The 17,838-nt window shown below is 37.6% G+C and overlaps 2 protein-coding genes across 2 annotated transcripts; one reads left to right on the top strand and one right to left on the bottom strand.

Moving 5' to 3' along the window:
- Positions 1-197: 197 nt before the first annotated feature.
- Positions 198-7,876, top strand: ecd (ecdysoneless homolog). Its single transcript, XM_084393356.1, has 13 exons — positions 198-363; positions 498-728; positions 887-1,092; positions 1,715-1,893; positions 2,612-2,804; positions 3,318-3,446; positions 3,622-3,747; positions 3,867-3,952; positions 5,006-5,112; positions 5,281-5,491; positions 5,588-5,655; positions 7,041-7,264; positions 7,348-7,876. Exons 2-13 carry the CDS (start codon positions 518-520, stop codon positions 7,555-7,557), a joined length of 1,950 nt encoding a protein of 649 aa, XP_084249482.1. The 5' UTR covers positions 198-363; positions 498-517; the 3' UTR covers positions 7,558-7,876.
- A 4,807-nt stretch (positions 7,877-12,683) lies between these two features.
- Positions 12,684-17,838, bottom strand: LOC311280729 (solute carrier family 35 member D3). The gene is made up of 5 exons (XM_084393125.1): positions 17,613-17,838; positions 17,118-17,248; positions 16,720-16,927; positions 15,078-15,375; positions 12,684-13,678 (listed from the first exon to the last, which is right to left on the bottom strand). The coding sequence occupies exons 2-5, from the start codon at positions 17,147-17,149 to the stop codon at positions 13,290-13,292; spliced, it is 927 nt and encodes a 308-aa protein (XP_084249251.1). The 5' UTR covers positions 17,150-17,248; positions 17,613-17,838; the 3' UTR covers positions 12,684-13,289.

Genomic DNA, 17,838 nt, shown 5'->3' with positions numbered 1-17,838 from the left:
GTTTTAACCTTAGAGATGGATTTTGCTAAATTGTTATTTTAGTTTGTTTTACTAAAATAAGAGGAATAAATACATACACTGAATGTAAAATATAACCACATTTATTTATTACACATTCATATTTTGTGTTAACCTCAAAAGGTCAAATGGCTCAAAAGGACCTTTATTTTGAACTGAGGACCAGTATCCTTAACTACGACACTTCCGGGGCGTGTAAGGAAAATCCCGCGAGCTCAGACTCAAAACAAGTCAAGATGTCCACATGACCGTCATTCTCAGCAGTTTTTTATTTATTATCAAGCTATAGTATAATTTATCCGCCGTAAAACAAGAAGAAGAGGAAGAACTAATAAACTCTCACAGGTAATATCCAGACTTGTATCTAACGTTACATGAACAAAAATCTGATGCTGTTGAAACCGTAATAATGTATGGCGTCTGCACGTTACATTAACCTCGAACCAAATCAGTGACGTTATCTGTGCTGCTTCCCTCAGCTTTTATGGTATAATGAGACATGAACATGGATGTTTTGAGAAGACCTGCCATTCCCGAAGACGCGGTCCAGTATCAGCTGTTTCTGGCTCACCCTGACCCATCAGACGCAGAAGCCAATGAGAAATCCCTTAAACAGATCCTGCAGAACATCCTCGCTGAGATCGCCCCTCTTCTGGTGCCGTACATCTGGCAACATCAGCCCTTCAATATAAGATATCACCCTGAGAAAGGTAAGAGTAATACACACATATATGTGTGTGTGTGTGTGTGTGTGTGTGTGTGTGAAAGAGTATAATAGAGTATAATTTCTGCCATTCTTTTTGTGGTAGTCATGAATGTTGGCATTTATAAACAGTTCACTTCTATTTTTTTCATTTTCACTCCATAGGTGATGTGCCCGCACACCTGGGTGGTGTTACTGAGTTTGGTGATAATGTGGAGGATGAATGGTTCATCGTTTATCTGCTAAAAGAGATCACGCGCACCTTTAGTGATGTAGCTGTTGTCGTCTATGATAATGATGGACAGTTTATTCTGATTGAAGCCGCTGAACACCTGCCGAAGTGGCTGGACCCAGACAGCAGTGAAAACAGGGTTTGTATTGGAATAAATACTAGTGCCATGATATTATCATGATTTTTGGACCATGGTATTCTTTGAAGTACATGCAAATGCCACTGATGTGCATCAATATAATAATCATTTTGATGCAGCAATCTGTACGATTTGTTGTATTCCTGTGGACCGCTATTATATATGAGGATGAGTTGAACTCGAATAACATCCAATATTGCAGTAACTTGTTTATTAACTGCAAACAAAAATATGACACTGTCAAAAAAACTACCCAATCCTACATTACGTTAAACGGTAATTGCAGTAAATGACGTCGCCATCATTAAGCAATATTAATTTTCAAGTTTTCAGAAATATTATGATACACTTTATTCACAATTATTTATTCCACATCTTTATAAAAAAATAAGTAACTTGTGGCTCTTACACATTTAGGACCATTGTAGTAACATTTGTTCCCAGCACTGTCACCACAGTTTGTATTAATCACTGATGGATGGTTATCATAATTTGCAGGAAAAAAATATTATACAAATCTCTCTCTCTCTTTTAGAAGTAAGGCTGTTCTTGTTATCGTTGCGTATATATTGCATATATAGTCTGTTCCCCTTGGCTTATGACTTGTAATTGTGTTTCTCAGGTGTTCCTGTACCAGGGAGAGCTGCACATATTACCCAACCGTACACGTTCTGGAGAGGTTGGCTGGCCTAGAGACTCAGTGCCTGCTGTGGGTCAGGCTCTAGAGGTGCTGCACTCACACACTGAGAGCTGTTTAGCCAAACAGCCCATACGCTCCGCTCTGGCCAGGAGGCTGGATGGGTGAGAGTGATGTCATTGTTTAAAATGCCCCTATTATGCTCTTTCAGATATTACCTTTCATGTAGTGTAATATAGCTGTTTGTGAATGTTAAAGGACTGCAAAGTTTCAGAGATCAAAGTGCACGATAAATGGAGAAATTGTCTCCCAAAAGACAGAACCGATTCAGAACTGCCTGAAACAAGCCGTCAGTAATTTCAGCCTCACTTCCTGCACAAACTTGTGTAGGTTTGTAACATTTGCATAATGCCAGTCTATGGTCTTCATTGGCTGCCCCTGAGCAATGTCGACTTTAATCCGCCCTCAAACACTGTAGTTGAAGTTGAGGCCTGGAAGAGTTTGGTTCGTGTTGTCGACAAGTTTTCTGCGTGGGAAAGCAAATCCACTTTGCATCATGCATGCACTTCCAAAGGATGAGGACTCGTGCTCGGATTGATATGGTAAAACCGACTCCATTGTTACTGTTCGTATCACTGTGTATACAAGTGTGGAGGAGGCCTCCGGAGCTAAAATTCGAATATGGTAATGAACGTTACATTTCTGATACACACCGTTTCAGATACTGTGAGAAAAGAGGTGGTGCTGCAATGTACCTTGGATGCATGTAAACCTATTATAGGAGACCTTTAAAAATAGCATGATAGGGGCACTTTCAAATAAGCAATTCAGTTGTTTCTGTTACTCATTTTTACAAACTCAGTTGTTTGTGTATGTGTGCAGGTATCCAGATAAAATCCAGCAGAATTTCCACCGTGCCCACTGTTACGTGCCTGCGGGCATCGCTGTGGTGTTGTCTAGGAGGCCTGACCTCATAGCCCCGGCTGTGTCTGCTTTCTATTTGCGTGACCCTGTTGACCTCCAGGCCTGCCGAACTTTCCGCACCTTTCCTCCTGACACCAGAGTTATGACATCAGTAAGAAGCAGTCAAAATTGTTCTTGTTCTGAATTTATCTTTATGTGGGAAAGTACTTGCTGAATTCTGTCACATACACTCTACCGGTGGGGTCCAAATAAAAAAAATAGATAAAAAATGAATTAATACTTACATACAGCAAGGATGTAAATATTTTTTTTTTATTTTTTTTTTTTATAAATTAATAAAATGTATATATTTATTTATGAGCATTTAATTATGTTCTTTTGAACTGTCTATTCATCAAAAAATCTTGAAATAAAATGTCACAGCTTCCACAAAAGTTAAGCAGCACAACTGTTTTCAAGAAATGTTTCTTTAGCACAAAATCAGCATACTAGAATGATTTCTGAAGGATCATGTGACACTGAAGACTGGAGTAATGATGCTGAAAATTCAGCTTTGCCATCACAGGAATAAATTACTTTTTAACTCCAAACTTTTAAACAGTTATATATTTATTGAGAACTCCTCCAGTTACTACAAACCTGTTCCCTTCCCCCTTTCCTGTAGATGAAGTTTACTCGATGCTTGTACGCACAGCTGCAACAACAGAGTTTTGTTCCAGATCGGCGGAGTGGTTTCACGCTTCCCGCCCGCTCTCATCCCCAGTACAGAGCTCACGAGCTGGGAATGAAACTGGTGAGTGAGTCGTGTACAGAGAAAGCTGACTATTAAAATGCAGGTCTCATTTCATAGAGATTGTGTTTTTCTCCAAAAATTGTGCCATTGGAATGAATTTTTCATATGCTCAGAAATACATTTTGTAACCAGAGTACATGGTGCTAATGTATTCTACCTTCTGTTCATGCCTAAGGCCCATGGCTTTGAAATCATGTGCTCCAAAAGCGGTCAGTCTTCATCAGAGCAAGAGACTTCAGTCAGCAGTAACCCATTATGGAGAGGCTTTTTAGATAGCCTTAAAAAGAATGGATACTTTAAGGTAGGAAAGAGTTTCCGTGTTGAAAATACTTGAAGCAGATAATGCAAAGAGAGATACATTTGATCTGTGTGTGTGGATATAGATTTTGCTGATGTGTTTGACTATTTCTGTGAACCCAGAGTGAACTAGAAGGATCTGCTCGATACAAAGACTTATTGACATCAGCAGAAAGTTTCTTCAGGCAGTCGGTAACCAGCGCTCATCGGTGAGAGTGGCTTTTTTTATTTATAGTTTACTGTCACAGAGTTAATTTTACTTTCTCTGTGTGGCAAAGTAGTTTACATTTCCAAGCATTCCTTTTGCCATTAATTGTAATAATCCAGTGAGATTTTTGTATGCACTAGGAGTCTGACAACAGCTGGTATGATCTGATCTCACCATCATCAAGTCTGTCTGTGATTACATAAAGAAACAGAAAAAACTGAGATGGACTAAATCCAGAAGAACTGCGGGAACGTCTCCAAGACGCTTGAAGAAACCGACCTGCAAAGCTACAGTACTATGAAAAGTTTTAGACACTTGTGTAAAAATGCTGTAAAGTGAAGATTCTTTCAAAAATCATGTAATAAATAGATTTTATTTATCAATTAACTTTTATTAAATATATCAAATCAATGTTTGGTGTGACCACCCTTAGTTACACTTGCACATAGTTTTAACATAGCATAGCTTTGCAGGTCAGTTTCTTCAAGTATCTTGGAGACGTTCCCGCAGTTCTTCTGGATTTAGTTTGACTCAGTTTTTTCTGTTTCTTCATGTAATCGCAGACGGACTCGATGATGGTGAGATCAGATCATATCGGCTGTTGTCAGACTCCTTGTGCATACAAAAATCTCACTGGATTATTACACTTAATGGCAAAAGGAATGCTTGGAAATGTAAACTGATATTTCCTACTGACACACTACAGAAAAATATATAAATAACTGACTTTAAACCTTTTTTTATTTTTTTTATGAAAATACTAGTACATTTTGTTTTATCATTTAACAGAAATAATACATTCAATTGATCAAAATTGGCAATAAAGACTTCTGCATTGTTATAAAATTATTTTGAACTTTCTATTCATCAAATAATCTTTTCAACATTTTTGCCATTAATATAAGTTAGAATAATATAATATGAGTCGCAATAAATTATATATATTTTTTTTTACTGTATTTTGATTAAATGTATCCTTGGTGAACATTAGAAAATCTTACTGAGTCCAAACTTTTAAATAACATTGGCATATATCATTTTAATCTTTCTCAAGCCCTGATATTCATAATCCTGGCGATGAGGTGTTGAAAGTTTTGGAGGGCTCCTCCTTCAGTTTGGAAGACCTCAAAAACCAAGAGGCACATCTACCACCAGAGGACAGTATGTACCAGTTTTTCTCCTATTTAAAAGAGGATTGTTTTCTCTTTGGCCTGCGCATATCGAGTCTTTTCTCTGCTTATGCTGAAAGTGAATCTAGCCTGTGAATTGAGCCTTTCTTAATCGAGCCTTTTCTTAATCAAGTATTGTCCTCTCAATCTCCCCCTGTAGGTGATGCGTGGTTGGACATCTCACCTCAGGAGCTGGAGAGGCTGCTTGAGGAGAAAGGAAGTCGAAGGGTGAGTGATGGCACTCGTAAGACGGCACAGCCTCATGAGGAGGTGCAGGAGGAAGAAGCTGGCTACAGTCTGATAGCTGTAACGCAAGGCATGAAGAACTTCATTAATGCCATGTCTTCTCATGAAGGTGCTGAAATACCCAGGTAATGATACTCCATCTGAATAATTGTCAATACTTCAGTTATTATTATAGTGCCATGATAATAATTTGACTTTCTTTTCCTGAAATTGTGTTTCAGGTCTTGCTTGGTTGAGCCCTTCAGTTTTGATCCAGATGCAGTAACCAGTGCTCTTGATAGATTGCTAGGTGAGTTTGACTTTCTGTGATATTAATGAATCCTAGTGCTCTAAAATCTTTTAGTGGTCGACCGATATATATATTTTGGATATAATTATGTCATTTTTTTTCAATTATCGATACGTTTTTCTGTTTGTCCAGTGTGTCTGGACCAGGACTTTTATTGTGACAGCACTTATATCTATTTGGCCACTTTTGTCACATTTGTGGATATTGTAGATATCCACACATGGATTGTAGCTACATTGTTTACTTCTGAATATTATATTTTATTCTGGTGCGCTTAACGTTATCGCTACTGTGTAATAGTAGCCTATGCTACTCACCAACTAAACATATCCTATTCAATGGGTTCACAGTCTCTTTCACGGCCATCATTTATAGTAGCCTATTCACAAACTGTTTGCTCAAGCATAGCCTGGTCTCAATGCTAATGCAAAGTTATTACTGTGTCATGCGTGCTGAAGTTAGCCATTAATGTTGAATATGCTCTGTTAAATAGTTGTCCTGCCTATTCAACAGGATAGCTCATGTCAGCTATGCAGGCTTAAATTAGGTTAACTCTCCTCTTACCGATCGTGACGGCAAATCCCCATATCCTTACTGTACACCATTCCACTTCATTAACTGTATACTACTGTCTACACTGCACTATATGTCATATACTGTCTATACTGTTCACATTGCACTTTTCTGCATTTTTGCACTTCTGGTTAGACGCTAACTGCCTTTCATTGTCTCTATAATTGTAATCTGCACAATGACAACAAAGTTGAAACTAATGTAAATCTAATCTAATCTAAACTCCTGCCACCTGTGAACAGATACCTGTGAAACATGTCACCTAATATCACTATTATAATATATCACTATTATATGGTTTTGCAACCATGTAGTTCAATTTTCCATATTTATTGTATGTCATTGTCAGTATCAGTATTTGCTTTCTACCAAGCACAAATAAAAAATATCACTGAACTTTTGCTGTGTAATTGTAACAATGAGCACTCAAACACAACCATTACTCAAAACACACACAAAAACTGATTTTGCATGGGCACTGCACTAGTGTATTTCTAATTTATTAAATATTATACAATTTGTTTTAATGGTACTATACGGTTATCTTGACCACACGTGACCACAACCGCTCTTGGTTGGTCGTAACCCCAGTGACGGGTAGGTTTAGGGGCGGGGTTGGGGTAGGTCATCACATGTGGTCCGGATAACCTTATAGTACCGTTTTAATTTAATTACAGAATGTGTTTTTACTATCTTTAAATTAAATAGTCTGATACCGATATTTTTGATGGCCGATATAATACTTATAATTTTATGCTTGAATTATCTATATTACAGAAAATCACTAATAATTAGCACTTCCTGTTTTACAGGAACTAAGGATGATGAGTTAGACTCTGACGACTTTGATGATGATGATGATGACGACGAAGATGACAATGATAATGATGTGGATGAGAATGAAGAAGTGCAGAATGGTGGCTTTCAGGAGCAGGCAGGTTCAGAGGAGCTGGAGAATCTGAAGAAGTACATGGATGAAATGGACCAGGAACTGCAAAGCACAAATATTGGCCAAAGCTTTACACAGAATAACAGAGTAAGTATCCACTGATGTTGTTTATCCTGTGCCCATAACTTTGTAAAAGCTTTTGATTATTTTTATTTTCTGCTTCCTTGTAGGCCAGTAATAAAGCAGATGCATTTAAAAGCTCATCAGCCACCTCGGGCTCAGAGCCTGTTGAGGAAGAAATCCAGCCGCTTGATGTGGATCTCAACCTGGTTACAAATTTACTTGAATCTCTCGCTTCTCAGGCGGGCCTAGCTGGGCCTGCCTCTAATCTACTGCAGAGTCTAGGCATCCACATCCCACCTGACGCAGATCAGCCCTGATAAGCCAAACTGAAATGGAAAAATCAACTCACAGAGACTTATCACACACTTATCATGCACTCAGCGTTCCTTCACCTTGTAAACTTCAGCTGTTGCTCTATCAGCTGACTATATTTAAATTTATGGTGTTCTTTTCCACACCTAGTACTGAATTGTGAATTATTACCTCCAACATTGATATATTCTTCAAAACAGAGCACTTCCATTAAAATTGACTGGGAATTTCTTCCTTCACAAAATCTGAGAAATTGTTTATCATGTTGTTAGTAATTATAATGTATTTGACTCCCTCTTTTTGAATAAAAATAATATTTTCTGAGATGTTTCCAATTACAATTATTGTAATTTTGTTGGATATTAATAAAAACTATTGTTATGCTCTACAACAGAAAATATCAGCTACAGCCAGGGCTAGGCGGTATGACGGTATATATCGTTACCGCGGTAGAAAATGTCAACGGTAACAGATTTTTATTTATTTATTCCGTGTATACCGCAACATGTAAATAAGTGGGCGTGGTTAACTCACGTGCAGCGTGCGTGAGACTGAGTCTGAGACAAATTTGCCAAAGAAACATGGAGAAAACGGATCAAGAGGATCCACGAAGGAATTATGTTTTCTAAAGGGTGGTTGTTAATGTAATATTTTCGGGAAAAAATGCGCAGCAGTCAACTAGAGCAGTGCAGCACCCGTAGGCTACAGTTTAGAGGAGTGCGCGTTCACAACGGGGAAAGCATTAAGCTTACTTGACAACAACAGTTCATAAATCAATATCGTAACGAATAGAAATAACCTTGAATAATGTATAGTTATCTGGATCTTTCCGTCTCGTATATAGTTACTTTTTAAACACGAAAATCGCATTCAGCATGACGCAAGCGCGGTTGTCGTTGTAATGAACAACCTGCTTGTTAAAGCGAATATAATCCTGTATCTGAGGCAAAATGACTAAATATGCAGCGCGAGTTATATATTTCTAACTCAAAACAATTGGCCACTGAACCAGCTGATCAAATCTTCCTTTGATTCGATGATAACAACTTGACACCAGAGAATGTCTAATATGGCGAGAAGTTTCACTCTCACTACACTTCCGGCTTCTGAACTGGTTGCAGTTCCACTCTGATTCCATATGAGGGCGCTCACAGAACGAGTGCAGAATGAATGGAGATCAATGGCGGTATCCACAACTTTCCTGCGAGTCTTAATGGGCGTCGCCATGACACTCGATACTTCCTGTTGCCGGTATCTCAGTTCCGGTTTAGCGTAACGCTCAATGAAGCTTGCACACAAGGGATACTTGCGTCGCGGTACAAACGGGTGAAACTGATTACTGACAAGTAGTAATGCTGACAGATAAGCAATGGCTCCTTGTGGCTCAACGTGTACCGTTGTCAGGTGCACAAACAACACGCGAAAACTGAAGGATTTTATGAATGGGAGTTGTTTCCAACATAAACGGACCCTCTACGCAGAAAGAGTGTTTCTTGTAACTCTACTTAGAAAAAACTGCAGTACAACTGTATATATTTTTAAGTGGTATGTTTATTGTTTTCAATAATGTGAAAATTAATTCGAGAATTAACTTGAATGTGCAGCAATTTGTACAAATAGAGAGTATGTAGGCCTACTATATTTGTTGTAGCCATTAAATAAGAGCATTTAGTTTCATATTTGTTCAAATATTATAATGTAATTTTTTCCATCTATGTTGATTATGAAAAGTGAACACCATGATCATCTTCATCTTTGCAGCAGACACTGACAGAAAACACTAGTTTATTAATAAAAATCAATGCACGCGTGTCACTGGATTTACAAATGCACATCTTGCTTATTGCACGCACACTCGGCACACATTTGATGTCGAAATAACGAGATATTGTGTTGAAATAACATTATTAATAATAAATCTTTAATAATATTTGATTGAATGCCGAATGTTGTGCTTGTTCAATTTAATAAAATTAATACTTTAATTGTGATCATTAAAATAATTGAATATTAAATATTAAGTGGCCAATTTTTGCTCATTTATTAAAAGTATTTATATATATAATATATATAGCACCCCCTCAGCACACGTTAAAAAATTATCTGGCGCCGCCCCTGGTTATAACGGCCAACGTATTAAAAATGATTGGGTCTAAATTGGGCTCGGCTCATGTGTCGGGCCGGGCTCGGACACAACGGGCTCAGGTACGGTCGGGCTTGATTTTTTTGGGCCCGATCTAAGCTCTACTCCTCATTATCCAAGCAAATTGTTTGGGCTTGTTGAGGCTCTCTGTTAGCGGTATCAGAGAATGTCTAATATGGCGAGAAGTTTCACTCTCACTACACTTCCGGCTTCTGAACTGGTTGCAGTTCCACTCTGATTCCATATGAGGGCGCTCACAGGACGAGTGCAGAATGAATGGAGGTCAATGGCGGTATACCCCTCAAAATCCACTTTTCTCAGGATATAATTTTTTGTCTAGTAATTTGAATGTTGTATTCGAAAGGAGATGCAAAGAAATGACACATTGCTGGGTGTTAGATTTTTTAGAGTCACTTATTTGCTTTAAAAAAGTCTTTCAAAATGTCAATGACGTCAGAATGCTGACGTCATTAGCAGAATGCTAGCGTGTTATGGGCAACAACAACTCAACCTGTAAGAAATCAAAACGACATAAGTACTCGTTCATTCAACTTTCGACCTAAAACCCATGTTGAACTTGCAAAACCTACAATCAAATCTGAGATTTCTCAACGGCAATCGGGGGAAAGAGACAAATTTAGCCGTCTAGCCCCATTGACTCCCATTCATTTTGCACTCATGGCGAGCGCCCCCCAGTGGAACTCTGGTGGTACTACAACCACAATTCGGTACAATAGGGCTTAATAGGGAGTGGACAGGCTCTCCGTAGACGGGCTCTGGCGGTATCTTCAGGATAACGTAAACCGGAAGTTCGTTACCGGCTTGTTCTGCGTTGCCATAGCGATCACGGGAAAGGTCAGAGTTCGGGAAAGTCGTGGATACCCCTCAAAATCCACTTTTCTCAGGATATAATTTTTTGTCTAGTAATTTGAATGTTGTATTCGAAAGGAGATGCAAAGAAATTACACATTGCTGGGTGTTAGATTTTTTAGAGTCACTTATTTGCTTTAAAAAAGTCTTTCAAAATGTCAATGACGTCAGAATGCTGACGTCATTAGCAGAATGCTAGCGTGTTATGGGCAACAACAACTCAACCTGTAAGAAATCAAAACGACAAAAGTACTCGTTCATTCAACTTTCGACCTATAACCCATGTTGAACTTGCAAAATCTACAATCAGATCTGAGATTTCTCAACGGCAATCGGGTGAAAGAGACACATTTAGCCATCTAGCCCCATTGACTCCCATTCATTTTGCACTCATGGCGAGCGCCCCCAGTGGAACTCTGGTGGTACTACAACCAAAATTCGGTACAATAGGGCTTAATAGGGAGTGGACAGGCTCTCCGTAGACGGGCTCTGTTGACACTCAAATTAACCGATCGCATTTTACTGATGGAAAAGACGCGCGCACAGTGTTCACCGGGCTATTGTAAAATAATGACGCAGTTACAAGGTGTATACTTTAAACTACTTAGTCAACACTAACAGACAGTAGCTGCTGTTCGGTTTTCATACTGCTGCTCTCCGTTCTAGTCACTTCTGAACTTCTCTTGATTAAAGCTCCTGGTGACGGGTTGCCAGATATCACAAAAAGAGCAAAACAAGCCCCTTAAAAACGCAGTAGGCCTATAATAAGCAGATACTGGGGAACACATTTAAACATAACTAGTATTACTAATATCCTACAAAATTAAAAGTAAGCAACTAATTTATTATGAATAGAATAGTTCAATATAAAATATTCAGATATTATAAACTAGTAATGAAGTTTAATTTAAATTAGATGAAGTAAAGCAATAACATGAGATAGAAAAATTATTCAGCAACACTTTATTTAAAGTTTAATTGCATCTATGAGTTGTATTTAATATCAGTCAGTTGGGGGAAGTTCATCTAAAAGTTGCTTTGTTTACTATATTTAGCTATCAAAATAGTTTACCAAAGAAATAATTTACCAAATAAAAGAAAAAGAATTTCTAAAGAATTTCTTTTCATTTCTAAAGTATTTGGGTTTATTTATTATACAAAGCCCTCTTTGTCGATTTTTAGAGAATAACTACATAATATAAATAACTATATTGTGAAATATATCGTTACCGTGAAATAAACTGAGTCATATCGTGAAACAGAATTTTGGTCATATACCGCCCACCCATCAGCTATCAGTCAGAGAAAGGGAAGGGGAATGTTTCCCTGTGCTTATCTACGCTGATTAACTAAACACACTGCATGCTCGTTTAACATTAACCTAAAGTCTAAACAGATAAATCAATCATTCCTGATTAGAAGCAAAGCCACACAGCACCGATGGTGAACCATTTTAACCTCTTGATTCTCGCTTGGAAAGACTTTGGCCTATGCTGGTAACAACACTAACGAGTTATAGGATTTCTGGTGGTCTACATTTGTGCATTACGTACTGCTTCCGTCATTAAGAAAATATGCAGGAAATGTAATACATAAGATTTATACAAGAAATGACAAGAAAGAATTTTGTTTGCATGTGAGAAAACCTCAATATGTTTTATTTGCTCCATACTTTAACAATAATACTGTAGTCTGTACTGTAAATTAGGAGCTAAATAAATACATGAGTCACTGGTTTTCTATTTAAATAATATATATTACTATATTAGTCTTAAATTGTTGTATTGCTTATGGCTGTGATTTCTACAAACCATGCATTTTTTACCAATGTGAAAGGCTCTGTTGTGAGTGTAAGGTTACTTGTAAGATTAAGCTCTTACTTTAGTATAATATACTTGGGTGAATCTCACAAAGCATGTCAAGAACATACTTAGATCATTTTTCACCTTCAGAATATATAAAAAAAAAGTATATTTTGCATAAAAAAAGGCTTATTTTTAAGACCATTAAGGCTTAGTTAAGCACATTCTCCATTATCATTACCGTAATGCATTCAGATGCTAGTTTGTCATTTTCATTACTAATACAGTAAAGAACATCTTCCTGTCTAACTTTAAAAAACAATAAAAGCACAAAATAAAGGCATAAATTAAAACCAATACAACAATAACTTAATTTTTGCATTGAGGTAATAGGAATGATTTTTTTTTACTATGGAATGGAGGAATTGTGGTGAAACTATCATGCAAATTACATTACAATGCAATAACCCCTAAAGGTCCTAAAAGGGCTTGATTTTCTTTATGCAAAATATAATTTGTTATTTTCATTCTCAGAACTTCCAGCTGACAAATAGAAAATAATGGGTAATTCTAACTCAGAATAATATAGTCTGTACAAAACAAAGCTGGTTTGAGATGTCTAAGAAACCTGTATTTTGTATTTACAATTGAATTCCAGAACTTATTAGCTCCTTCATGAAAACACCTAAGTCGTAGTTTCAGTGCAAGCAAAGAAAGAAGTCGCACGTCAGTGCTTGCTGGTAGTGTAACCATATGAAATTAATTAATTAGAGTTATCTTTACACAAGGTCATCACACCTATAAATTAAGTTTTAATACTGTTATCATCAATCATGTATTTGATTGATCAGGTATTTGATTGGTTATTCTACATAGACTTTTGCTCCTCAGAATGATCTACACTCTGACTGGTCCGTATGTCCTATAGCAAACTGAACAAGGGCAGTACGAGCCCTCTGGTCGCATGCAGCACGGCTGCTGGGAGAGCAGATAAATACAGCGCCGTTACATCCACAAAAAAAAGCTGCACCATACCCAGCAGCAACATCCCGAGCATGTATCCCAGAAACAGCAGACTGTGCCAGTTGCCATCAATCAGTGCCTTTGGGCCGTCAGGGTGCAAAACACACAGGAACCCTAATACGAGGGTACGTGACACTGTCAGAGTGTAGTAAAGGTCAAAGGTTGAGGCATGGCTTCGCTCCGTTTGGGAGACTTTAGCCAGCCAGGCAAGAGACAGGCTGTGGAGGACCAGGCTGAGAGGAGAGTAGACGTACTCCAGCGGCTCCATCACATGCAGTCCTTCACAGGCTGGAAAGAGAAAAATGCGATTAAAAATGGAATTACTGTTTTTAACAATCACAAGGACCCATTTCTCAATCGTGGCATCAAAACTCTTCACACAGTGAGCACAACAGCAATCTGTGTGGGCTAAACTGCGGATAATTTACAGTCATGGCCAAAATGGCAGTGACATAAAAAAAATTGTGTTTCGCAAAGTTTGCTGCTTCAATATTTGTAGTTTTTTTTTTTGTCTTATGTTTCTATGGTATACTGGAAAACAATAAAACTTATGAAATGCTTAAAGGCTTTTAAAACATTCAATGTATGCTGAGTCAACATCTACAGTGTTGCCCCTTCTTCTTCATAACCTCTGCAATTCACTCCAGCATCCTGGATATCAGCTTCTGGGCCAAATCCATTCTCACCTTATTAGTGCTCAGTTAATCACAATTTGTGGACTTAACTCGCCTTTTACGGATTTACTACAGGTTCTCTAGTAAGTCTATAGGATTAAAACCCAGGGAGTTGCCTGGCCACAAATCCAAAATTTCAATGTAATGATCTCCATGCCACTTCATTATCCCTCTTGCATGCATCTGATCACCTTGCACAATAATCTAAGAACTATGTGAATCCGCACCACAACAACTAAAGCAGCAAACTTTGCAAAACACAAAATTGATGTCACTGCCAAAAGTTTTGGCCATGACTGTATCATTGATCAGACACAACCACCATCAAAACTCTATGTACCTACAGAACAATTTGCAAAACTGAGTAAGATATCACATTTTTACATTTCTACGGTAACACCATATTCAAATATTTTCCAAATCTAAAAAATGAAACCATCAAAACAATTTGATGTTAAGATGTTAAGGCCCGTTCACACCAACGACGATAGCTATAACGATAAAGATATCGTTTTAAAAATCGTTCCAAATGTAAAAGAATAGCAGAGTCCACACCATAACTATAACGGCACAGAGGAATGATATTGTTGGAATCACTTTCACAAGGATTTTTTTTTGACATTGACAGCCAATCAGAATCCAACAGACTTTAAAGAGCTCGAGCATTTAAAGCGGCAGATGACATATTTGCAGCGCGTGCTTATAATAAACAGAATGTTATCTTGTGTTGGTGTGGATGCTAATATAGTTTCCATTAGTTACTGTATCTTTATAGTTATCATTCTTGTGCTGAACGAGTCTTTAGTCTCTCCGTTATACAAAAGACAACTTAGGAATCATTTTGTACTGTAATGTAACCATGGACCATGTAACATATATTGCATTTTGGATTTGAAATTCACTGCTGTGCCAAGCGGAAAGTTGGGTAGGAGAGCTATGTGAAGAGTTTTAGGGGGAAAAAAATATTGAGAAATGTGTCCCAGTGAAACGTCCCATATTTGAAGCCATCATACCTGTCACGCTGACGGAGGCGAAGGTGAGAACTGTCAGAAGGCAGGAGACATGGATGGAGCCTGGCATATTCAGTGCAAACAGGTGACCCAAGCTCACACTGACCATTGGGAGGAAGCGAGCGATTAGAGGGTACAGGCCAGAGTGGGAACAGCCTTCAGCCCATACGGCCAGAACACACTGGATGCTCCCGCAAACCGCCGGCACAAACAAACGCTCGGCTAGCCTCAGTGAAAAAGGTTTCAAGTGGATCAGACCCACACCATGCAAAGCTAGCAGCACCATGAGATTCAGAAGTACCTGGAGGGAACAAAGCAGGAGTAAGAGGAAGTTCAATGCACCTAAAAACGACACATAAATGCCAGGAGAGTCATACTGCAAACTTTTCATTGTGTACCTAAAAACACTAAAGCCAATTTTAGAGGAAATGATAAACATAACGGATGATAATGTTACATGAAAAGCAGTAACAGCTGCTGTATCAAACTATTTTAAAGAACATTTTATAAATCATTACATGCCGTTTAATGATCACATTTAATACACTGAATATTGTATTGGTGTATAGTTTAAAAAGGTTTAGGTCATTTTACACACCACAAGTCTACAAACTGTGAATTTATAAGAACTTTAACCAGTCACAGCACACACATCTACACTTTCCTACAGTACAGTGGGGTCCAAAAGTCAGAGATTACATAGCAAATCCCAGAAATAAACAAGGTTTTTAAAAGAAACAAAGACACGTGAATGTAATACAAACTATTTAAAATTCTGCTTTGTTTCTAGGTCACTAATCAAATCATTTGTGACACGGATCATGTGACTTGGCTTACATTCAAATTACTTGTTTCCACGGTCGTAAAGTTTACTTCTTCAAAAGAAGCACTTACTCTAGAGAGTGTGAATTTTCATATACATTTTTTAAATTCAATGTTTTACTCAAATTGTGATACTGATTTAATTTGTAACAAAAAGAGTACTACATTATAAAACTGTGAAAAGCACGCATTTTTTCCAGTAGTCTCAGACTCTGAACCCACTGTAGATATAAATTTTCTGTTGATTTGTCAATTCCCAACATCTTATCTGCAACCTAAATTTATAGCCAGCCATAAATGCAAATAAACAAACACTAAAAGGACTCCTAAAAAGGAGTTTATAGCACGAGTCCAATGATCACATGTAGCACACCTAATGATTCATCCGAGAGCTGCCCAGTGTTGTTCTTTACACCCTACAGATAATCAATACGCACATTCAGATATATTCCTAAAATTTGATGATGATACAGTATATATGCCCATTTCTCATGACTTTAAATAGTGATGGTCCATTTAACATAATCCTTGTTTAATCCTTGTCCCCGTTAATATTAATTGTGTAAAAAACAGCAGCTTAGACATATACTGCAAAATATCAATACATTTTTTTGGTTTAAAATGTACTCCATTCACTTCACTCAGGTTCTTCAAAACTGGCCAGAACTTTCTGCACTGACCTCAAATACATGACTAGAAAGCCTGTAAAATCATCTGATTATTACCTACATAAGGCAACTTTAAAATATGCATGCAGATCATAAAACAGATGTAGAACTGATAAAGATGAACTGATAAAGATGTAGCTGTGTGAGCACAATACCTGTATGAATGCAAGTGGCACCGCATAAGGATAGTGATACTGGGGAATGAAGATCCTGCTTACAAAACTGTGTAGATTATCCGCCAGAGCGTACACAATCACAGCCACCAGGGCCGCGATGCACAGCAGGACTGGCACCAGGGGTTTACACACTTCATACACACAAGCTCTGAGAGCATGTGGCGTATGCATCTGCCACCATGCCGAACTAAAATACAAATGGGCAGACAGTGAAATAAATATGGCTAAATAAATATTATTGTCATTTTTGCACCTTAGAATATCACATTCGAGATACTGATTAAGTAATAGCATAATTTCACAAGCACTGATGATAAAGATGATTTGATGGCCATTATTTGCAAGCAAGTATTCAACAATCAAAAATTTGATCTCACCATCTGGACACCAGATTTTGCCATGGGTCCATACTAGTGGTCCACCCACCCCGGGACCGGTGGAGTGGAATACGGGTTTAGATTTTGACCCCTTTAAGGCATCAGGGGTTGGAGGATGGACGTAAAACTACCTGTACACAAAAGACAAGTAATCAAAAAAAAAAAAAAAAAAAAAATGAATAAAACAATTAAAGGTAAAAATAATAAAGACACAGACAGACCATTATTTAGCCAACCAAAAACATAACCATATGTCATGTTTTGTCCGGTAAATATTGTCATTTTTAAAACGCTTAACTTTTTTATTCAAATTAGTTTAAAATGAAAGCCCTTTAATTCAAAATAATCAAAATACAAAAAAAATGTATAGTCAAATCAAATATCAAATATAATGAAAATAAAATTATCTACGCAAATTAAACAATATATTTTAAAATAAATAAATAAAATATATTATACAGAAAAGATTATTGACGTTAAGATAGACCAACTCACATTGCTTCATGAGACCTTGTCAATCCATTACATATTTCCACCACGGATTGATTGAGATTTGTTTAGTTTCTGTCACGAAACGAGCACGGGTGTATGAGCTGTTGTCACTCTGAGAGTTAAAAATACAAATAAGTTGAACTAACTTCCCTCGATGATAGATTTCCTTTCCGCCGTTAAGTGTTCTATCCTGGATTTAGTTCTTTCCTTTGACTGGCCCCTCTCGTTT

This window comes from Rutilus rutilus (genome assembly GCF_951802725.1).
Source record: "Rutilus rutilus genome assembly, chromosome: 21".
NCBI lineage: Eukaryota > Metazoa > Chordata > Actinopteri > Cypriniformes > Leuciscidae > Rutilus > Rutilus rutilus.
Note: the sequence above shows the minus strand (reverse complement) of the source record. Positions and strands in the feature narration are given on the sequence as shown.